The following is a 24,609-nucleotide window of genomic DNA, read 5'->3' on the forward strand; positions in this document are numbered from 1 at the left end:
ATTGGTACATCTGGGAAAACCTGAATCTGAAAGCTTCCAGGTTTTCCCCACCCAAAAGAAAGTCCAGGTCCCTGCCCCAGCACCCACATGTCCATCACATGGTCCAATCAATGCACCGTCCCAATTGGCGATGCCTCCCAGTCACACGACTCCAGGTGCAGGGCAGGATGTCCTTGACTCTCAGAGAAAAGAATGTTGTAGGCTAGGTAACTCTCCAACTCCATACAATCCCCCCTCCCAGTTTCCCACAGCACTAAATGTGGCAGCCCTGAAGATCCAAAGTAAAAGATGGCTTCCAGAACTGACAAAAAGACACTCAAAATTATAAGTAAAATACAGAAAAGTGTAGGTATAAAGAGAAAAGAAGAGAGAAAAAAAGCAAAAGAGCAAGTATTTTGGCTACTGGATAGTTTAAAAAAGAACAAGCAAAAATATTGCAGCAAACCAATATTAAGAATCAAGATTTATTAACTGGTTCAACACTAGATCAGTTCAATAAAGCAACATTTAAGTGAGTTGTACATCTTCATTTTGATACCATTTTAGTTTCTGGCTCAAATCATTGTATTTTCACCACTGAATATAGTCTCTGGGGCACTTGAGGAAATTGCTGCTCTATGCATGGCAAAATAGTAGGAAAAAAGTTACACTAGATTTTTGGTTTGCCCTGAAGTTTGATGTGTTGGGGATTGGTGAAAGCCAGGGGATTGTTTAATTAACACACAGAAAGTGTTGATATCAAAACCGATAGTAATATGGTGATAAATAAAATATGGTTATTTATTTTAGATACTAATCCATTTTAGCAAGCCAGACTTTCATTTGCATGGTTTTGAGCCATATGGTGCCTACAAAACTAATTGGTAACTCATGGGCTATTGTGAAAATAATATTATAAAAATTTCTGGCTAAAAAATATTACATTCTTGGTGCTCCCGGAATTTGGTTGTTTTTTTACAGACATTTTATTACCTGACTAAGTAACATCATCAGCTCTACTCGGGTGTTAGTTGTTGAGGTAGTGAAATGTTTGCAAGAAATCAACGAAGCTCAGAGGGAGTCCACAGTTTAACCCTGAGCTATGTAAATTATTTTCTATTGGAATTACATTTTTATAGTTAAGAGAGGAAAAAGGCTAAGACATACCAAGGAACAATATTAAGCTTTTTGCTGTCAGGATCCTTTTTTACCTTTAAAAATTATGGAGGACTCTAAAAGAACTTTTATTTCTATGGGATATATTTATCAATATTTACTGCATTAAAAATTAAAATCCATACATTCATCAAATATTTATTGAATCATAAAGAATATTAAACCCACTAGATATTAATTAACATATTTTGCATTCAAAAACCCATATTTTTGAACAAATAAAAATAAGAGGGACATTATTTTAAATTTTTCAACTATCTTCAATATCTGGCAAATAATTTTGATGTTGTGGACTCCTGAGAGACCCCCAAGGACTAAGGACCATACTTTAAGAAACACTATAGAAAATTCTTCTTGGGAAATCAGTGCTCAGAAAGACTAAGGGAAGCAATAAAATATTACTTCAAAGCCTGCTTAAAACATAAAACAGCTGTACCATATATTTATTTATTTATTTATTTATTTATTAAATTTATATACCGCCCTATTCCTAAGGGACTCAGGGCGGTGAACAGCGAACGATAAAAATACATGTAATACAAACGTTAATAAAAAACCAATTAAAATATACTAAACACTCTGGTCCTAGATAATTCAAGACATCCCAGTTTAAAATAAAATCAAAAAGCAATATAAAGGGAAAGTTAGGCCAGGCCGGCCTGCTGAAACAGGAATGTTTTGAGGGCACGGCGGAAAGTGCGCAGATCCGGAATCTTCAGTATCTCTGGGGGGAGCTCGTTCCAGATGGTGGGTGCCCTCACAGAAAAGGCTCTCCCCCTGGGGGCCGCCAGTCAACACTGTTTGGCTGAAGGCACCCTGAGAAGCCCCTCTCTATGGGAGCATACTGGGCGGTGAGAGGCTATTGGTGGCAGAAGGCGGTCTCGTAAGTATCATATATAGATGATGCCTTGTAATTTGCTATTTTTTAAAAAAGATGTTCCGTGGTCTTTGTTTTGCTCAACAATCATAACAAATGGCTTACTTTTTGGCAGTGTGAGGATATATATTTGGTTAGAAGAGAGATAGAACGAGGAGAAAAACAACTGAACACAGTACAATCCTTTTACACTGGCAGCGATTTGATGGATTTGTTTAATGGAGCAAAAAAACTTCACGATAAGTATGGGCTTCTGACTTTCTTCGTTTCTTCATTCTTCAGCTTCTTATTTCATGATTTAACTTGACTAAAATATGCATGACAATTTTTGTCACAGTGGTTTCTATTTTGAACAGACAAGGGTAAAGCAAAAAAAAAAAAATCGATGTCAATAAAATCAAGCACTCTGGGAGAAGAAAGAAACAACTAGAAAAAGCCAGTGCTTTTATTGTTCAAAACGATAATGAAGTAGAAAATATAATACTCCTCTGGAAAACCTCAGGGCAGGTAGAAAACCTAGAAAACCTTACAGGTAGTCCTCGACTTACAACAGTTCATTTAGTGACCAAAGTTAAAACGGCACTGAAGAAAGTGACTTATGTCTGTTTTTTCACACTTATGACCGTTGCAGCATCCCATGGTCACGTGATCAAAATTCAAAAGCTTGGCAACTGACTCATATTAATGATGGTTGTGATCTCCTTTTGCAACTTTCTGACAAGCAAAGTTAATGGGGAAGCCAGATTCACTTAACAACCATATTACTAACTTAACTGCAGTGATTCACTTAACAACTGTGGCAAGAAAGGTCGTAAAATGGGGCAAAACTCACTTAACAACTGCCTCGCTTAGTGATTTTGGGCTCTGTTGTCATAAATCAAGGACTACCGATATTGTAAGACAGTCTGACATAGAGTAAATGTACCTCTATTGGCTCTGCAGTTTCACTCCTTATCAGTTTCTCTGATAGCAAACTAGGCTTTCCCCTTATTTTGCTCTCGTGTTTTTCCAAGTTGGCAACTTTAAGACGTGTGGGCTTCAACTCTCTGAATTCCCCAGCCAACTCACACTTGTGATGTATGGTGGTTTTCCCACAGCTGTCCTATCCTTCTCATTATTTGGTAACTTGCTTTGGTTTGCATCCAGGGGTGAAATCCAGCAAGTTCTGACAGGTTCTGAAGAACTGGTAGTGGAAATTTTGAGTAGTTCAGGGAATTGGTAGTGGAAATTTTGAGTAGTTTGGAGAACCGGCAAATACCACCTCTGGCTGGCACCAGGGTGGGGTGGGAATGGAGATTTTGCAGTATCCTTCCTCTGAGGGGGGTGGGAATGGAGATATTGTAGTATCTTTCCTCTGCCACGCCCACCAAGCCACACCACACCCACCAAGCCACACCCACAGAACCGGTAGTAAAAAAATTTGGATTTCACCACTGTTTGCGTCTCTGTCTAGGTACCAAGCAATCGGATGTATTTGACTCATTGGTCTCACAGTGACCTAGACGCTTCTTTGGGATTAGTATTTATTGTTTATTGCTTTATTGTTTGTCTGGTTTATATTTTTTATTTCAATTTTCAGAGAGTGGTAATATCTCCAAGATGTTTTATTTCCACTTTTTTATTTAAATTGTTTGCTATCTCCAAGCTGTCTTTTTCCTCCTCTGCAAATACAGCTGGATTCTCAACATAACAGAGAATGCACACATGCCTTCTATTTTTACCTCTTGTATATAAACATGGATCAGCTTTTTTCAGTTCAAAGTCCAGGCATGGGATATTTAGTCTGGTGGCTGCCTGCTTTAGTCCATATATTGAGTTTTCAATTCACATACCAGTTATTCTTTCCCTAGATCTTCAAAACTTGGTTGACCCATGTAGAATAACTGTATTAATACCTACATGCGGTTTTATAAATGTGATTACTCTAAATAGAATTCTGAGGCTTGCAAGTTTAACTACTGATGCAAAAACCTCACTGTAATTTTTCTATATTTATAAATTTAGGCCTTTGCTATAACCTAGCACTACAGCATTAAACATTTCCATTAGTGGCATAGCTGATTTTGGCACTGCCCTCCCCACTTCCAGTCTGTTTCTCTTGTCCTTTCTTAGTTTTGTAAGAATCCATGTTTTTGTGCATTTTGGTGCAAGATTCCCATTTTTTATGGGAAGAAATGATTCAACTGTTGATAGTTCCTGTATTTTTTCCCCATGGGCATCAGACACATTCCTTGCTCTCTTTGTGCAACACATTCTCTCAGTTCCTTTACTAAATCAGTAAGAACTCCTTCATTTTAATGCTGAGTCTGTTTCAGACTCTTTGTCAGTAGCCCTTCTGAATCCAATACTATTTCAGATTCTTCTGACTTATTTTCAGTAACTGCTTCTGAGTGTGCCATATTATTCTTAGCTGTTTTCTCTTGTGTACTTACTGGGTGGACTCAGATGCTACTGGTAAAATCAGGTTGGTGTGTCTATCTAGATATTACATATAGATATTGTACAGGGGTGGGTTCTACTTACCTTTACTACTGGTTCGCAACGGGGCTGCGCATGGGCTCTTCTGTGCATGCGCAGAAGCGTTCTTATGACTTCAGGGTTGGTGGGCGGAGCCTCCCACCAGTTTTACTACCGGTTCTATAGAGCCGGTGCAAATGGGGGCAACCCACCACTGATATTGTAGTTTATCTGGGATTATCCTTCATTAAAATAAGTAATACTGCCTGGATTTACTTTTCCAGTTTTAAAAGGCTAAAATCCTGTAGCCTTTTGATATCTCAGCATTATTTCTAATTGGCTTTTATAATTTACTCCTCCCCGCCCCCTTTAGGGTTATATGCATAAGCTTTACATCCAAATATCTTTAGGTGTGACACATTTGCTTTGTCCCCTTCTATAACTCATACAGGTTTTATCTGCACTTATTGGATGCAGATAAGTAGCTGTGTAAAGTGCTTCTCCGCAGAAATCATTGGGTAACCAAACAAAAGGCAACTTATCGTGGTTAGCGGGCTTTGATTCTTTCTTTCTGCAACCCTATTGTGCTCGGGAATATTAGGCATGTATCCTGCTACTCCTCTGGTTGTTCTAGGTTGCATAAATTTCAGCAAATTAGTTTCATTGTATTTTCTTTACATCATGTGCATTCTTAAGGACAATCTCACATTTACACTGCATAACATAAGAATTTATGTAATCTGCATCCAATTCAGTTATGTATGTGCTTCTTTGGAATATTATATACCTCCTGCCATTATAATTTATTAGGCATTTCAGTTTACTACTACCTTTTCCACATTTACCAAAATTCCATTAGCTAAATTAACTTTTTCTTGGTGACATTAATCAAGGCTTTTAAACATACATGTGTTGCAGGTATCTTGAACATGCATTATTCACATGCCGAAATCAGTTTTTCTTTTCAAACGATAATCATGTTCAGTTTCAAGTAAGCAAGTATTTGCTAACATACATTATTTGTCTATAGCTATTTTTTTTAACAGTCCCTATCCTATGCAGGTTCAATTTTTCTTTTAGGATATTTTGATTTCACTATTTCTTTCCATTATGTGAATTTTAGTTCTTTAACGTCTCTATCCCTTTAATATGTTCATTACAGGGGTGAAATGCTCCCGGTTCGGACCGGCTCGGGCGAGTAGGTAGCGATGGTGGCAGGCAGTTCGGAGAACCAGTAGCAAAAATCCCTGCCCCCGCCCCCTCTGCCCAGCTGAGCCGCGCAATCATCAAAGCCTTTTTTTCCTTTTAAATGGCTCTGACGATCCCAGCTCTGACGATCCCAGCTAAGTTGCCTGCTAATCAGGCAACTCAGCTTGGATCGCCAGAGCCATTTAAAAGAAAAAAAAAATTTAAATGGCTCTGATGATCCAAGCTCTGACGATCCCGGCTGAGTTGCCTACCGGTAGCAAAAATCCCTTCCCCTCCCCCCCTCAGTTTGCTTACCTTAACTGCTGGTCGCAACGCCTTGCTGTAATCCCTGCAATCCATTGCATCAGCAAGCAACTGAATCTCCCTGCCTGCAATCAAGCAGGTAGGGAGTTGTGGACTTCAACTCCCAGAATTCCTCAGCCAGCAAAGCAAAGCTGGCTGAGGAATTCTGGGAGTTGAAGTCTACAAGTCTTAAAGTTGCCAAGGTTGGAGACCCCTGTTCTATTGGGTAAGTTTTTTTCCCCTTTGGGAGCTTAAAAAAAAATAGTTAATTGGGGTTTTTTTTAGTTGTTCCTTTTTTAGACCTAACCATTTAAAGTTTAGGAAGTTTTAAATTAAGCTGCTTTTATATAAAAATAAAAATAAATAAAAATAAAATAATATTTGTGCAGCTTTCTGAGATTTAGTGTGTTTCTATAGTGTTTCACTCTAACTACACAATCACACAAAATCTCACAAAGCTGTATGTGGAATTTGTGTGTGTAAAGTGTGAAAGTTGTTTTTTTGGGCTTTTTGTGGTTGTGTGAGGTTCCTGCTTGTTGCAGGGGCCATTTTGGGTCTAGCACAGCTGCTTTTACATTGTGGGTGAGCCAGTTGTGTTGTGTTATCTGTGTGTAAAGTGTGAAAGTTGTCTTTTTGGGCTTTTTGTGGCTGTGTGAGGTTCCTGCTTGTTGCAGGGGCCATTTTGGGTCTAGCACAGCTGCTTTTATATTGTGGGTGAGCCAGTTGTGTTGTGTTGTGTTGTGTTTTGTAGGTTAAAAAAGGGCAAAGAAGTGACATTGATTTGGCCACACCCATTACCAACAAGCCACGCCCTCCCAGTCACCTTACCACCAAGCCACGCCCACTAATTAAGCCATGCCCACAGAACTGGTAGCAAAAGTTTTTAGATTTCACCCCTGGTTCATTACCATTACAATAATGTATGAGTACATTTCCTTTTTTATTTTGCTTAGAGAAATGCCTTCAACTATGTCACTCAAAGCATGCTTATATACCTCTAATTGCCAAACATTCTAAAAGGAAACTTTATCATGAATTCTGATTAATCTACAATGTATCAACACACAAAACGTATCAACAATATATTTGCAATTTTCTGATAACAATCTTAATAACAATTGGCTGATTATAACATCAGAAAAGTTCATTCTGTTTCACTTTAGTATCTTTTAAACAGATTATTCTAATATCCACTAAACGTCTAATCCCTGATAATGCAAGATTTATAATTTTTTTTAAATGTTAAAGTATTATTGTTCATTTTGTAGAGTGCCTACATCTATTGTAACTTAGATTTCCTTTCCTGAAGTACAATGTTGAATCTACCATATGTCATGTTCAACTTCAGAATTATTTTAAACTTAAATAGTATATCGTCTTTCCTCTAAGTTATCCTGGTTTAGACTTTTTCTGGACAGGGCATCTCTAAAATGTCAGAGAGGTCCTACTTTTCAGCCAGTGTCTCCATCTTTGTGTTCCAGGTGTTGTACTCCTTCCCATCTGTATGAAATGTTCTTGTTCCAGTGTAATAATTAAAAAAAAATGTTACTAGCTTTATAAGAGGTAAAAAATGTGCTTCAATTAGGACATTCTAAATTTTAATGAGTATCCATAATTTGTGGGCTCTAAATGCTGATTCAGCCATATAGTTGACCAAGGGCCTAAATTGGGATAATTATTTTTAAATAACTAGACTCATCTCAGTGCTCAGTGTTTAGTTATTTATTTATTTATTTATTTATTTATTAGATTTCTATACCGCCCTACTCCCGAAGGACTCATGTCCATTATGGTTATGGTCCATAGCCTTTGGTTGGAAAATGACTTTGGGCAATTTCCAGATTTCCATTTACATCAAGCATACTCCCCATTAATCCTATAACCCAATCAGAGCACACATATAAGTTCAGCTAGCAAAAATATAAGTTGAAGCTTATTTATTAAACATCAACAAATATCAAAATAGTTAACTGGCCAGATGGGACAAAAGGCAGACAAAACTGGGTGAGGGAGACATGAACAACAGGCAAGAAGTACTAAAGGCAGAGAAGACTTAATTCCAGCAATCAATATTAGCAATATTTCTATATCTGTTTATTTCAGAAGGCATAGAACTTTCCAGAGAAATTGAAGGGATTATTGGGAATAAATAGCACGGACAGTCCCAACAGGAGGAGTTTTGGGTTATTCCAACTCTAATTCTTTTTATACATAACAGCAGCAGAAGAGACTGTGACCCCATTATTCTGTGCTATGAAAGAAACAATATGGTGGATGGAAATGTTGTATTCAACAAAATCTTGATCTGTGGATTAGTTTGATTGCAGTTCACCTTTCTGAGAGTACTTTCACCCAAATATATGTATGTGTGCGCTGTGGCCTAGGTAGTGACTTGTCTGTTTCTTAAACAGACAACCCAGGCAGACTTTTGCTACAATCCCAGTAACCATACAAGTTGAGGGACTGAACCCCTCATCTCGAGCTAGGCCCTATTCTGCCTTTGAAGAACCTGCATCAGCTTCATCAGAGCCCGGTATGGCATTCTCTGAGAGTCCAACCACAAAGAAGAGAGTTTTATATGCAGGTAAAGGAAATTACAGGGATTACTCAGTTAAAACATGTCTCGTCTTGAGATATTTTTGAATATAAATTTTGTCCTATATCACATGTTTCACATTGATGCTCACTGTAACAGTCCTTAAGATTCCCAGACTCATGCAATCTATATTAACCAGACAAATCAAGGATCTGAAAAATGACCATTGTGTAAGTGATTTAATAATACCCGAGCTACAGCTTGTGGCCAAGTAGTTTTAGATACCTCTTTCTTACTTTGTAGTATGAAGTCTAGTAGATAAACCTTGGAGCGTAGAGAAAGTGTTTGCAGATGGGTCCCACTTGTAAACATTTTTTCTATGGCTTTTTCTGATGTTTCCTTATACATTTCTTGTGCATGCACACAACTTTTCCTACAACTTCTCAAGAAAGAAAAAAATGAATAGTCACATATTGTAGTGTTCTGTGGGAGATAATGATAAGAGTCATCTGTTTAGAAGCATCTTGGGGCTTGTGTCTTAAAATCTATTGTCCTTGGTTAAAAAAGAAGAGGAATTATCTCTTAACTTGGAATTTAAAGAACAAATTGAGGAACTGTTGAGGAACTGAGAGCTATTCCAATCCCAGTCATTTTCTCAGTTAACTGGGTTCTTTACTAAATTTTAATATTTACCAATAGCTAAAATTGTTGAAAAGTACAGAATAAGTGATAGGAAAACATGTGACTGGGAAAATATTCTTGCCTAAAAATATTAATTATTTGTCATTGTGAGACTCCTTTCTTTATTTATGCATATGTGTTAATGTCTTTCTTAGAGCCAACAAAGAGTAGCATGCTTAGAACTCAACGTTACACAGCCAAGCCTCCTGAAAAATGTCAAGATGGAAAAGCTTCAGCTGAAAGAAAAGGTAAGTTTTTCAGGTGAGCTTTCTCTCCTATCTATCTATCAATTCTGCATCAGCAGCTTAACAGTTAACCTTCCGTGCATATTGCATCCCTCCTGTGCTCATTTTCTCCTGATTTGGGAGCAACTATTTGCTTCATAGAGATAATCTGACTTAACTGGATAACAAATAGCATTTGGTGCTTACTGCTGGATGGATTTTTTTTAATAGACTGCATTTTTATCTAATCTTTCTTCCACTGGGAACTGAGCATGCTCGTTTCCATTCATTTTATCCTGGAAACATCGCTATGAGAGATTTAAGATGAGAGATGGCTGACCAAGGGCACCATAGAATGAATACTGCATTTGAATCTGTTTTAAGTCAGGACAATGTCATATTTTAATCCTATGTTCTCTTTTAATGTTGATGTCTTATTGTGTGATACCTCTGCACGCTCCAATAGTTGACTTACTTCCTTTGACCTGACCATGCATCTTGGTTTCTCCTAGTTTGTTCCCCTGAACATTGTTGGTGTGGCTGCCTAAATGGTAGTCCAGCTTTCACACACTGTAGTTTTCTCACCTATTAAACTTGCTTTCAATTCTTTTCCATTTAATCTCCTAGCCCAGATTTTATTTTGCTGAACTCGAATGTTTGATCATCCAAGTAAACAACATTGACACTATAAAACATTTTTTAAAATTTCCCCTACAGAACAGAAGAGCCCAAAACTTGAACAAAAGATAAAGGACGAGTAAGTATATATGCAATAAAAAAGAATAGGTTCCTTCTTTTGAGAATAAACCATTGGGTTGGTCATGATGTGTCTTTCATTCTCTCTTTTAAAAAGATCTTTGGATATCCCTTCAGCTCAATGGCTAAAGATTCACGGTTTGGCTGCTAAGAGACTTACCATAATGGATGCCTTATCCCCAACAGCAGTTTCTCGTACAACTACTTATGTTCCAATTTTAGATAAACATGTCGTTTCCAAAGTATTTGATGATGTAAGTCTTTGTGCTTTTTTTTGCTGCTTTTAAAACATTATATTCTCTATTATTCTAGTCACAGACTGCAATCAGATCTGCACTGTCTATTCTTTCATTTTAATTGTGGCGGAACGTAGCACACTTAGGAGAATCTAGGAATATTTTTTTTATAAATGCTGCCTATGTTGTGAGGTTATTATGCTTGGGACCACCTTTTTGGTTTCTCCAGATTAACGGTATGCCGTTCCGAAGAAGATAGTAATATAGTGGTTGATTGACAAGAGTAGCAATAGCAAAAGAACTTAGACTTATGTACTGCTTCATAGTGCTTTACAGCGCTCTCTAAGTCTAAGCGGTTTACAGATCAGCATATTGCCCCCAACAATCTGGGTCCTCATTTTATCAACCTCAGAAGGATGCAAGGCTAAGTCAACCTTGAGCCAGTCAGGATTGAACTGCTGGCAGTCGGCAGAATTAGCCTGCAATACTGCATTCTAACCACTGTGCCACCACAGATTAAGAAGGTAAATGGTGAAATGGTGAACACAAGTTTCAGAAGAATGCAACAGGGAGAGATGGTGGTGCCTGCATTATGTGGGTAGCAGTGTACAGCACTGAACGTTAAAAATGGTGGCCACAAATGGCATTCTGCCTTTGCATGTAATAAGCTAGCTAGAAAATGCTTCATTAAATGTGTAATGATCTCTGAGAGCTTTAAATAGCAATAATAGCAACCACGCAGTCTCAATTTAAACTAACAATAAAACTAGTAAATGCTGTTACGAGATTTGCAACAGTTTTATTACATTCTTTTTTTTTTTGTCAATGTTCTTTAACTGCTTTGTAATTTGAGATAGTAATTTATATTTTATTGTTACTCCAATTAGGCTACTGCTTACATCAACTTACCTGATGCTCATTTAGTTGCTACATGAATACCAGGCAAATGTGTGTTGCCTTTTTTTTTTTTTATTAAATAAAATGGGTCTTTCCCTTTACGGTGCTTGGTCAGTTTTATTAGTTATTAATATGAATTACGTTTAGCGGTTGTCAGGCTTTTAATGTCATTTTAAATTGTACTAAGAATTTTGTTAAAGAGGAGAGTGTAATATCCAAAAGAGTCTTAATAAATGTTAGATTACATGGGAAAGCAGGGAGATTAGATTCCAAGGTTTTTAGATATAGGAATAAATGTTTTGTTGTATTATGCTACAGATATTCCCTTTCGCCCATGTGAGCAGTGATAAGAAATGTGTCACCCTGCTTAATCCTCAAGCAGTAGATCTTGAAGCCTACAGAAAGAAGGTGCAAGAAGCAATAAAAGTGTATGAAAGGCAAGTCTGATTATAGGATTTAACCTACTGGATGTTTTTCTAGCATGAGAACTCAAGATTGATGGGCTTTTATGGGTGAATGATTATTATTGAAGAGTAGTTTATTTTAATGTTCTGTTCTACACTGACCGGAATCTTTTGACTGGTTGCTGGTTGTTGTTTGTAAATATTGATTGATCAAGACAATTCCCACACCTAGAAAGAGGAAGTACCTACATACAATTTCTTCATTTCTGACAGATATTTGGATATCAGATTAATGTTTGTTGTGGCTCTGTTGTACTATTATGAATCTAGTGGGGTTCTTTTTTTAGCAAAATATTTTTGAGAGAGGCAGCTTTGTGAGTTGTTTAGCAAAACCAAAAGAGTTTTGCGATTTCTGAAGGACCAATGTTTTTATTTTCCTGTGAGTTTTTGAAGACCACAGTCCACATCAAATGTGAATTTTCTTGAGGTAGATTTGTCTAGGACAGGCCTAAGAGTTAAAAAGGTAATCCTTGACGCTCCTGTTAAACAGTTGGATGATGGAAGACCTCAGTCAATGGAAAGCCATTGCCAGGCACAAAGAGGACACACTTCCATGCATACTGAAATTCATAAGCTCATTCTTTTAGTTTATTCATTGCCTTTGAACAAGTGGGTTGCGCTCTGAAAGATTGTCTCATTTACCTTTATAGGCGCCTTGATCAAATTGTTTGGAAAGCATTACCACAGAAGGAAAAAGAGAAGTAAGATACCACATTCTGTTTCCTTTATCAGATGTTAATATGTTAAAAGTGTTAACGGGGTGGATGTTGCTAACAGTTACCTTATTTAGAACACACTATAGGTATTAAGTACTTTTGAATATCTTCAGCACTTCCTACATTCATATTGGATTGGGGGATGAGAATTATATGGAAATTGTATCTCTGGTACTTTATGAATTATTGTTGTTTTAATGCATGGAAACCATCACTTGATGTTTCTCCTGAACTGGGGAAAAACTTTTTTTCTAACTCATCTCAATAGAAGTGCATTCAACCTTCCTTGAAAACATAATAGGTTTGTATAGATACTTAATAAATTAACTTTAAGTGCCATTGATTAATTATAATATAAAATAAAAAGCAGGAGCTTGTCATTCTGTGCTCACACTGCAAACTACCCAATGACAGTAAGCTAATGGGATCAAATGGAACCTCATTGGTTGCTTATGTCATTCTAGTTGTGGTAGTTCTGTATGAATGAATGCAATGAATCAACCAACAGATTTCTATGTAGGACAAAGCAAGAAAATGCATTTGGTACCCTTCAGATCTTTTTAATCTCAAAGTTCAACACAATTCAACACCACCGATAATGCTCCTAGCCTACAAAGAGACCTTGACTATGTGTCAGAATGGTCAAACAATTGGCAACTCCAAATATCAACCAACAAATGCTCTATCTTACACATTGGCAAAAGAAATCAGAACATCAAATACAAGCTGGATGGATATGACCTCATAGACGACCCTCACTCTGTCAAGGACCTTGGAGTACTTATCTCAAATGATCTAAGTGCCAGAGCTCACTGCAACAACATTGCCAAAAAGGCATTAAGAGTTGTTAACCTAATCTTGCAAAGCTTCTTCTCTGGTAATATTGTACTGCAAACTAGGGCATACAAAATCTTTGCTAGACCAATTCTCGAATACAGCTCATTTGCCTGGAACCTGCACTGTATATCGGACATTAATACAATTCAGCGAGTCTAGAGATATTTCACGAGAAGCGTACTCCACTCCTCTGCTCACAATAGAATACCTTATGCCACCAGGCTTGAAATCTTGGGATTAGACAATTTAGAACTATGCCACCTTCAATATGACCTATGCGTAGTACCCAAAATTATCTGCTACAATGTTCTACCTGTCAGTGACTACTTCAGCTTCAACCGCAATAATACACGAGCACACAATAGATACAAACTTAAGGTAAACCGCTCCAAACTTGATTGCAGAAAATATGACTTCACCAACAGAGGGGTCAATGCCTGGAATGCACTACCTGACTCTGTGGTTACTTCCCCAAACCCCGATAACTTTAACCTTAGACTGTCTACTGTTGACCTCACCCCATTCCTAAGAGGTCTGTAAGGGGCGTGCATAAGTGCACAAATGTGCCTACCGTCCCTGTCTTACTGTCCCCATTTATTCGTGTCCTTATCCTGTATCCATAATCATGTTTATACTTATACCTGTTATCTTATATGTATTTGACAAATAAATAAATAAAATAAAATAAAATAAATAAAATAAAGTCAGCTCTGATGTAAGAGTGGCCTTGGGCCTTAAATGCCATGATTTTAATTTTTTTAATGATTGAGTTCTACCTGGTTGTCTTTGCAATACTGTGTTTCTGTTTTCCATGCTCTTTTAAGGCCAATAGATTTTTCTTGAAAATGTTGCTACATCAGCTGAATGGTATAGGATGCAGAAAAGTTTGGGGAGTGAATGTTTGAGTTATGGAGATGGTCCATCATGGAGTTAATATAGAGTTAATATAGAATTTGAAAAAGAGTGGCCAGTATGCATCCTTGCTTGATGTCTTTCTCAGTTTTAATGACACTAGTGAGATGGCCCTGGATGGTTAGCTCTTATTTAATTCTTGAGTGAGGTCCCTTATGTTTTAAAGTAGATTTTAGTCAATTAAGGTAGCCTCCAGTTTTTCCACAATTTAGCTAAGGATATGGAATCAAATAATTTTATTTATTTATTTATTTAGTTTGTCAAACATGTACGAGATAATAGGTACAAATAAATGGGAAATAATGCCTTGAAGTCTATGAAAATGGTACTGTATAAAGGGAGGTTGTGTTGCAGGAAAAATATTTTTCAATGAGTTGATGGAATAGTAGGCATTAATCAGTGGTGGATCAGCCTTCCTAAAGCCCATCTTGCTCCTCTACAGTTAAGTTTTCTTGTTTCAGCCAGCCCGGGAATTTCCATGACAGGTGTCTTCCACAGAATTTCCTGATTGCTTTGAGGAGGTTGATTGCTTTATAATTAGCAGGATCATCTTCTCCCTTTTTTATATGTAGGGACAATGACCACAAGCCCCTAGTTCTTGGGGACCTGCCATACATATCAATGGAAGTAAACAGTGAGGCCAGAGTGAGGCCTCAGATGTCCATATTGTTTTTAATGATCTTTAGACTCTTTGAAGCGTCACAGTCCAAACCAAGAACTCAAAAGTAATTTCTCAAATTAAATGGTGAGGGAGTCTGTTCATACTGACCTTGAGAAGGGTAATACCAACAGCTGCTTCCTCTGCAAACTTATTCTTTGCTATTTGCTGTCTCACACCACCTTTATATGTAACCCCCCCCCACACACACCTTTCCTTTCAACAGAGCAATCTTTAGCTTTGCTAGCCCTGAATCTGCATGCATTTAAAGTCAGGAGCTGTAGCTTACTTACAAAGAGGGTGGTGTTTTCTCTTCATCACAATGAGCTTGACTGAAATTGTTCAGGAAGGTCTGTCTCTTCTGTTGGTCCCTGAATCTGACATCTACTACGCAGGCTTCTCTTGACTGTGAGAAGACTAGAACCTCAGTATCCACAGTCTTTTCTCTTTCCATCTTTTTAAAAGCTAATACAAGTAGAGGCTGTGAAGTCCCGAAATTGAGTAGCCAAGAACGTAACTCTTATGCTTCTGTTACTCATTAGGGAATTCTGTCTTCAGTGGCTGCTTATCAATTCTTCTTCTCAGGGCAGGTCCACCATACATGTAACCTGATGCAGATACAGCTTTGACATTTTTATTTCTATTCTTTTGAATGATCAGCTAGTGTAACAACAGAATCATTAAAGTGATTTCTCAGATTCCAGTTTGTCAAGACTTTTCTCCTGGCTATACTCAGCTGCATAAATTTGGAGAACTAATAGATGGAACCCACATTGTAACTTTTCATTGTCACCTGGTGGTTGATAGGTCAACTGGTCAACAAGTCAGTAATCATTTTGGAGAAAATACAGAAATGCACTTGACCTCAAAAATACTTAGGCAGTAGCTGCATCAGGACTGCACAAATCTAGGTAGCCATTAGCAGAGATGAATTGTTAGCTGTCATCTAGGTCAGCAGTCCTTGGAAAAAGAATAAAAAAAGAAAAAGATTGGCTGGAGAGATTGGGCCTTACAAACACCACTCTGCTACACATTTGATGTTTGGCAGTTGGTGCAGGTTCTTACATTGTTGATGACCTCACTTGAGTCAGGGAAGATCATCAATTGTTCTTACATGGAAGAGCTACATGGACAGCAGAACAGCATGCTAGAATCAAGATCATGTGAAGTGTTAATGCCACTCTATAATGCCTTGGTAAAACCATACTTGGAATACTGCATCCGGTTTTGATCACCACAATGTAAAAACGATATTGAGACACTAGAAAGAGTACAGAGAAGAGCAACAAAGATGTTTAGGGGACCAGAGGCTAAAACATAAAGAACAGTTGCTGGAATTGTGTATGTTTAGTTTAATGAAAAGAAGGACTAGGAGTGACATGATAGCAATGTTCCTATCTAAGGGGTTGCCATAAAGAAAAGAGAGTCAACCTATTCTCCAAAGCATCTGAGGGTAGAACAAGAAGCTATGGGTGGAAACGAATCAAGAGGAGAAGCAACTTAGAACTAAGGAAAAAATTCCTGACAGTTAGAATAATTAAGCAGTGGAACAACTTGCTTCCAGAAGTTGTGGGTGCTCCAACACTGGAAGTTTTTAGACTTGGACAACCATTTGTCTGAAATGCCATAGGGTTTCCTGCCTGTGCAGGAGGTTGGACTAGATGACCTCTAAGGTCCCTTCCAACTCTGTTATTCTGTTATTCTGCTCCCATTTCAAATGCATACTGATAGCACTTTGTGGAGTAGTATGATTTATGCCATGGTGATTTTTTTCCAATTCTGGGTTGGAAAGGAAGCATAGCAATGGAGCTATGGTGAGAGCCCTAGAATGTTCTGAATTATCTGGAGCAAATGCAAGAAAAGGTGAGCATGGAAACAATAGGAATCCTTTAACCAACAGATGCTCTCCTCTCAGTAAAGAACACACTTGATACAGTTAATATATATAATTGATTTTGGAATGCTAGTAGCATAATATATATAAATAATAATGTATAACCTTTGTTAAGACATAATCTTTGTTACTAGATTTGGACAGACTGAGCCAGTGTCCTATGTGGACTGTAAAGAATCTTTACTCGTAGCCTTAGCCAATGCAAATTGGCCTGTTGCCAATCAGGACCTTCTGATGTTGGAAGATGAGATTCTAACAGCATTAACATACCTGCAGCAGGCTTCTGATCTTCAAATAGCATCCAAAGAGGAACCCCAGAGAATTTGCCCACTCCACATCTGTCCCACTAAAGAGGTTGGTAGTTGCTATTATTTATAATTGTCTTTTGAAGAAATTTCCAATGCAGCTTCTGTAAATGAAAGAAGAATGAAGAAATAGAAACAAGACTCCATAGACAAAAACAGTTTACAATAGCAACCAGTATTTCTTAACCTGGGAAGCTTGAAGATGTGTCGACTTCAATTCTCAGAATTCTCATGCTGGAATTCTGGGAATTGGTCCACACATTTACAAATTGCCAAGTTTGAAAAACACTGCAATAGTAGCCAAATGTGTAGAATGTGTGATTTTGAACATTAGTTTTCAAATATTTCTAACATGTTGCAGTGTGGAAGAGTCAAAATAGATTTATTTTTTGAACTGTATGTGTACTGAAATGATGCAACAAGCACTAAAAAAATATACGGATTGTTTTAATTTTATTGACAGTTTCTGTAGCTCAACCAATTTGGAGATGTTGGGTAGTTAACTACAGGGTAATAGCATCAGGTAATAATTGTGATCACAAATGTCCACATTAGACATCACGAAACATTCAATGTTAAACCTTGACAAAATAAAATTGTTTTGATCCATTTGAAAGGGGAAGGATAATATCTGAGTTGATTATGCTCAAATCAACTTGGTTCAGGTTTTCCACAGTGTTTCCAATTCATCCTGGCAATGCATGCTTAAATATCATCAGGATACTGATGACATTTTACTCCAGACCAATGGATGATCTCTCTCAGGGAACCCATATATGTGCTAAATAAAATATGCAAGGGTTCCAAAGCTTGTGGGACTCCACACTGGAGCAACAACAACTTTGGGGTCCCGCTCCCCATAACTATAGACTAACATTACCTACTCTAGTTGGAGTGCAATTATCATGCCATAATTCCCTCTTCTGGATGATCAAGCAAGATGGCTAAGTAAATGGTGTTGAATGCCATTGGAAGATCTTATAGGACCAACAAAAGTACACTTCCCCATCAGAATCTCCATGAAGATCTTTGACCAGAACCAGCAATCTAGTTCAGTTCCATGACTTGCTGTGACTTAACAGATATCAAGATTATGCATTTGTTTTAGAATGCTATTGGCTTCTCCAGGAATGATCAAAAACTGCTTTATAACAGTATTAGGAAACCGGTTCTGTTCCCCCTGGCCCCCTGCATTATTCTTACCTTTTATTTGTCCCCACCCCCAATCTGTGAAGTATCTGTATGACAAAATTGCTCAAATTCGGGAAGACTTGGACTCTGACTAGGTAGATTCGGGAGGGGTGATGGAGGCAGAGCTTGAGAATATTATATGGGAGGAGTTTGACCCTGTGACTCCCGGAGACGTGGACAGGATTCTGGTAGACTTAGCGCGGCCACATGTTTATTGGACCCGTGTCCGTCCTGGTTGGTGCTGGCTTCTCGGGAGGTTACACGAGGCTGGGTCCAGGGGATTATTAATGCTTCACTGAGTGAGGGTGACTTTCCCGCCGTCTTGAAAGAGGCGGTGGTGAGGCCTCTCCTTAAGAAGCCTTCTCTGGACCCAGCAGTGTTAGTAAATTATCGTCCAGTCTCCAACCTTCGCTTTGTGGTGAAGGTTGCTGAGAGAGTGGTGGCGCGACAGCTTCCCCAGTACCTGGATGAAATGGTTTATCTAGATCCATTCCAGTCGGGCTTCAGGCCTGGGTGCAGCACGGAAACGGCATTAGTCGCGTTGGTTGATGATCTCTGGAGGGCTCAGGACAGGGGCTGTTCCTCTGTCCTGGTCCTATTAGACCTCTCAACGGCTTTTGATACCATCGACCATGGTATCATGCTGCGCCGGTTGGAAGAGTTGGGGGGGGCACCATGTTGCCGTGGTTCTCCTCCTTTCTCTCTGACCAGTCACAGTCTGTGTTTGCAGGGGGGCAGAGGTCGACCCCAAAGCACCTTGTGTGCAGGGTGCCACAAGGGTCAGTCCTCTCGCCCCTTCTGTTCAACATTTATGTGAAGCCACGGTGAGATCATCCGTGGTTTCGGGGTGAAGTACCACCAGTACGCTGATGACACTCAGCTGTACATCTCCACCCCAATGATGCCCTTGAAGTGATGTCCCGGTGCCTAGAGGCTGTGCGGATCTGGATGGGGAGAAACAGACTCAGGCTCAACCCGTCCAAGACCAGGTGGCTGTGGTTTTCGGCATCCCGATATAGCCAGTTGGTGCCATCACTGACTATTGGGGGTGAGTCATTGGCCCCCACGGAGAGTTCGCAACTTGGGTGTCCTCCTGGATACATGGCTGTCTTTAGAAGAACATCTGACGGCTGTGGCCAGGAGGACTATCTATCAGGTTCACCTGATTCGCCAGTTGCATCCCTTTCTGGATCGGAACTCCTTATGCATGGTCACTCATGCCCTCATCACTTCCCGCCTGGACTACTGTAATGCTTTCTACATGGGGCTCCCCTTGAGGAGCACCCGGAGGCTCCAGCTGGTCTAGAATGCGGCCGCGCAGGTGGTTATGGGAGCGACATAGCATTCCCATGTAACACCTCTCCTGCGCGAGCTGCACTGGTTCCCGGTGGTCTTCCGGGTGCGCTTCAAGGTATTGGTTACCACCTTTAGAGTGCTCCATGGCTTAGGACCTGGGTACCTACGAGACTGCCTTCTGCCACCGGTATCCTCTCACCGGACAGTACGCTCCCACAGAGAAGGGCTCCTCAGAGTGCCGTCAGTCAAACAGCGTCGACTGGCAGCCCCGAGGGGTAGAGCCTTCTCTGTGGGGGCACCTGCCCTTTGGAATGAGATATGGAGGATCCCGGATTTACGCACTTTCTGCTGTGCCCTCAAGACATTTTCATTCCAATAAGTTGGGCTGGCCTAATTCTTTTTAATTGCTTAATTTTAATTTGTTTTTTTTAAAAAGGGGTGTTTTAATTAGTATGATCCAAATTTGTTTAATATGTTTTAAATTGTTTTTAAATTTTATATTGTATGTGTTTTATCTTTGGCTCTTCACCGTCCTGAGTCCTTCGGGAGAAGGGCGGTATATAAATCCAAATAAACCTAAACCTAAACTTAATCTGTTGCTGCCTCCTGAGTCCCAGCTGATTGGCTAGAGGGAAAAAAACTATTTAAATTCTTGCCGTGGTGCTTCAAAGCCTACAGCTGATCAGTGTTAAAAGAAAACAAATGAGTAGACCGGTGCCTGCAAAAATAAATGAGTAGACTGGTGCCTGCAAAAATAAATGGGTAGACCAGTGCCTCCAAAAACAAATGAGTAGACCAGTACAGCTCTGCAAGCAGTTAAAAGCTTGGTAGACCAGTACCTCTCCTAAATCCTAAAGAATTGTCACATGACCATCAAGCCACACCCACAAAATAAGCCACACCCCCAGAGCCGGTAGTAAAAAAATTTAGAATCCACCCCTGATCCAAACACTGAGTATCGGGCAAGCTTTTTATTCAGAAGGTGCCTGCTAAGGTAAGAATTTGAGAAACTAATTCCCTCAGAGATAGTCTGAGTAGAGAGGCCTAGAAACCCTGTCAATGAATGAACAACTGAATAAATTTGTTGAATTCTTAACCTTTGTTAAAATGGTAAAATTGCTGATTTTATCTGCATAATGGAAGTACTCTTGGGTTTTTCCAAATAAAATAGAGATATGTTGATTTTCTAAATCATTACATTTGGGGTGCAAGGGACATGAAACATCTTTATTTAGCTATCAGATTACTTTAAATATTCATTTCAAGGAAATGGGCACCTTTTACTTGGCTAGGAACGGATGCTTTTTTTTTTGATTGACTGATGTAATCTTTAATTGAAATGGACAGATGATAAATGAAAACTCTTGCCTTTCAAGGATTACATTCAGTCAGAGAAATGGGAATTATTGGCAAGAAAGGTTATTAAAATGCTAATAAAGACTTTTTAACAAGGTCTTTGGCAACCATAATGTAGGAAGCTTATCAGCGGGAAAAAGCCAGACTTCTGGGAGATTTCTAATTGTGTGTTTCTTCTATCTTTAAAAAAAAAAAATCTGAAAAGCTTTCTTTTCACTTGCTTGGGCTTTATTTTTTGTTGTTATTCAATTAGCTTTTTCTGTTCCAGTTGGAAGCCGTATGTTAATCTACCATAATCTGTTCTAAAGATTACATAAGATTTCAATGTTAATAGCTATGTACAGAAATGATCAACCCGTAAACAGCCCAAAAATAAGATACAAGCATTTTCGTATCTTTGGGTTTTATTTAAGAGTCTCGTGTGCAGGCACAATCAACATAAACTCTTCTGTCTCCCCCTCTCCTGCAATGAATAGCCAAGAAATTCAATCCTGCATGTCCTTCTAGCTTTACATCTATAATTGGTGGAAGGAAAGGTTGCAAATATAATTCTAAAAGCAAGCAAGTGCATCTTGGCTCTTGGAAGCAGGATGGTGCAAATAGGACAATTGTAGCAGACAGAGAAGGCATAGGCGGAAACCTTCCATATAGTCCTTCTGCTCTGCCTGGACAAACACTTGTTCAAGCAGAAGGAAATGAGACCTGGCAGCAGTTCAGCTTTAATAAAAGACAATATTCATAGCTCAGGGTTGAATTGTGGGGTCCTTGGTGATCTCTGAGCTTGGCGATTTGCTTGCAGACATTTCATTACCAAGCTAGGTGGCATCATCAGTGCAATGACGATGTTACCTAGTTTAGTAATGAAACATCTGCAAGAAAACCACCAAGCTCAGAGACCAGCAAGGTCCTCACAGTCTTGCTTTACTGGATAAGCCTCTCAAATTGAATTATCCTCCTCAAAGTCTGGAAGGGTTCATGATCTGACTTTTGAGAGCCCCTGCATTAAGGTTATTGTTCTCCAAACTTTCTTAAAGATTTGATCTATACTTTTTTTCAGATACATCAGATTGATAAATTAGATGATAATTTTGCTCTGACCTTGATTTGTACCAACTCATCAGTTTCCCTAATTCATAGGTTTATTCTGGCTCTTTTTCTCCACCCCCACCCAAACCTGCCAACATATGCTGTAGACATGATGTGATTAACACAGAGCAATCACTTATCCTGAGACAACCTTTATTAGCAGCCCAGTCAGAACATCAGCCTTAGTAACTGTTAATCTGCATCTTTAAAGCCTTAAGAACTGAAGGGCAGAAATGTAGGCAGCATTCAAAATTTCATTTTTGCTTCAAGAACGAATAAAAAGCTTTAGCTTTTTGGATTACATCCTCCTAAGTGAACATACAAGCTCTCTTTCCCCAGAAAAATAATTATTTAAAAATGTGACTAGCAGACATTAATCATCGCTCATTTATATGAACAAATCCAAGATAATTTCTGTGAAATAATTAAAATATATTTTTATGTCAGAATAACTTTCTTAAGAACCCCTAACTTTATTATCTATCAAAGAGAAATCAAAGCCTTTTATTGATGGCCTTCTGTGACCAACTCTTTACTTATTGCTTTATTCATATGGATTATTAAATATATTAAAGAATTGCATAAATAAATCTCTAAGTGAGGCTGTATTATGACCATTATAGTATAGCAGTAGATTATTGTGAAAGATTTGTATTGCTTTACAAATCTGGATTTTGAAAGCTCTTAAAATGACTACATGTAATTCAGTTTTGAATGAAATTCAGTGAAAGGCATATTTGAGTAATTAAAATCAGTTTATTTGGGGAAAATGAACCATACAGTAATTGCCAAATTTGGGATCAAAAACAGGAAGGAGAGAGACAGAGACAGAAAGAGAGAAAATACTTTGTATTTTATATAGTACATACAAAATTTTTCATGTACTTTATGTTTACCTCGGGAAGAAGACATGTTTTATACTACCTAAATTTTTAAAAGGATTTTTTAATCCCACTTTTATTATTTTCATAAGTAACTCACAACAACAAACATACAGTACCTAATATTCCTTTGCCCTCCTATTTTCTCCAGAACAACAACCCTGTAAAGTGGGTTGGGCTGAGAGAGGATGACTGGCCCAAAGTCACCCAACCGGCTTTCATATCTAAAGCAGAACTCACAATTTCCTGGTTAGAGCAAGTGTTAGACTTGATAGCCTAAATGGCCCCTTCCCAGTGGTGGGATTCAATTAATTTAACAACCAGTTCTTTGCCCTAATGATTTCTACCAACAACCAGTTTGCCAAGCTGCTCAGAAAGTTAATAACTGGTTCTCCCGAAGGGGTGCGATCTGGCTGAATCCCACCACTCCCCCTTCCAATATTATGATTCTGTCATGTTAATCATATTGTATGATCTAGTTGGCAAAGACTATCTGAGGCCAAAATTGGAAGTTTCTTTTCCAGCTTTATGACCTGACATCTTTAGGAACTGAAAATGCAAATCTCTTATGTGTCTATTCCAAAGTCTGTGAAGAACTTTGGAATTGTTGTGCCTGGAATATTATGAAAAAAATGATTAGGTTCTTTTGGACTGATGATCATAAACCAAATTAAGTTTTGGCTGAACAAAAACTCTCAGCCTTTGAGTTGGCTTTATATTGCTGAAGATACAATGATCAAACAAAGAGATTCTTTATATCTTTAGTTTAATTTATTTTTCAAAACTTGATTGACACATTTTCTATAAAGCCCATTTTATTATTTTTTGATACTGTAGAAAAGTAGAGAAATTTAATTTATCTATTATATTGTATTTTGTTTTCTTTTTCAAAAAATTGACATTACTTTGGAATTCAGTTGCTGTAATTTGTACTGTTCAAAAAACCACCAATAACAATTATACTATTGAGTCACCGTATTTCAGTTCATTACAAATATTGTTATTATATAGGACCACATTTTTGTAAAGTTTATTCTGTTTAAGTCTTGATTGTGTTGTGCATATCTGTACTTTGTTTTATGTTGATTCTGCTATGATACATTAGAATGAGCAAATATCTGGTGTTCCCTATATAATACAGTCATTTTTATTAACTACAGGCAAAGAAACCAAAAACAAAAATATTCGATTATCTCAAAGGCCAGAATGTCATTGCAAGATCAGAATGCACAGGATTTTATTACCCAGGTAAATATTGTCTACAGGAATATATTTGGGGTAGAATTTTATTTGAAAAATTAAAAAGTTCAGTCTCAAAATCTGATAGGCACCTGTAAATTCTGTTACAATTAGTAGCACAGGGATGATTTAACCAAGTGTTCCAACATTCAGCTAACTAATACTTCTGAAACCAGGTACGCATAACAGAATTTACTGCAATTCTTTAAGATCTAAACACACAAAAAAATTATTAACAGCAATAAAGATTTGAAAGAACAGGCTTGGATGATTATATATTTGCCTGCTTTGAACACAATTTCAGAAGATGTGCTTCCCATTTGACACAAGTGCAGCACTTCTTAGATGTGTATCAAGGCAGCCTGTATTTTCTAAATTTTCCTGTAAATGTGACAAAATGTGCCACTACTTCTGTTACCTTTCATAAGTGGGTTCTTTAATGCCAAGGCAACTTTTTTCAGACT

At 38.2% G+C, this 24,609-nt stretch overlaps 1 protein-coding gene across 1 annotated transcript in view; it reads left to right on the plus strand.

Annotated features, from left to right (window-relative positions):
- Positions 1–24,609, plus strand: part of VWA3B (von Willebrand factor A domain containing 3B) — an 86,717-nt gene that overhangs the window by 45,928 nt on the left and 16,180 nt on the right. The window contains exons 16-24 of the mRNA XM_070943268.1: positions 2,148–2,275; positions 8,392–8,564; positions 9,353–9,445; positions 10,139–10,178; positions 10,275–10,431; positions 11,629–11,747; positions 12,425–12,475; positions 16,926–17,145; positions 24,067–24,154. Of these exons, the coding sequence (XP_070799369.1) occupies positions 2,148–2,275; positions 8,392–8,564; positions 9,353–9,445; positions 10,139–10,178; positions 10,275–10,431; positions 11,629–11,747; positions 12,425–12,475; positions 16,926–17,145; positions 24,067–24,154 (1,069 nt within the window). The remainder of the gene's footprint in view (positions 1–2,147; positions 2,276–8,391; positions 8,565–9,352; positions 9,446–10,138; positions 10,179–10,274; positions 10,432–11,628; positions 11,748–12,424; positions 12,476–16,925; positions 17,146–24,066; positions 24,155–24,609) is intronic.

The sequence above is a fragment of the Pituophis catenifer genome, unplaced genomic scaffold (assembly GCF_029215685.1).
Source record: "Pituophis catenifer annectens isolate HBS135680 unplaced genomic scaffold, rPitCat1.0.hap2 SCAF_4, whole genome shotgun sequence".
Lineage (NCBI taxonomy): Eukaryota > Metazoa > Chordata > Lepidosauria > Squamata > Colubridae > Pituophis > Pituophis catenifer.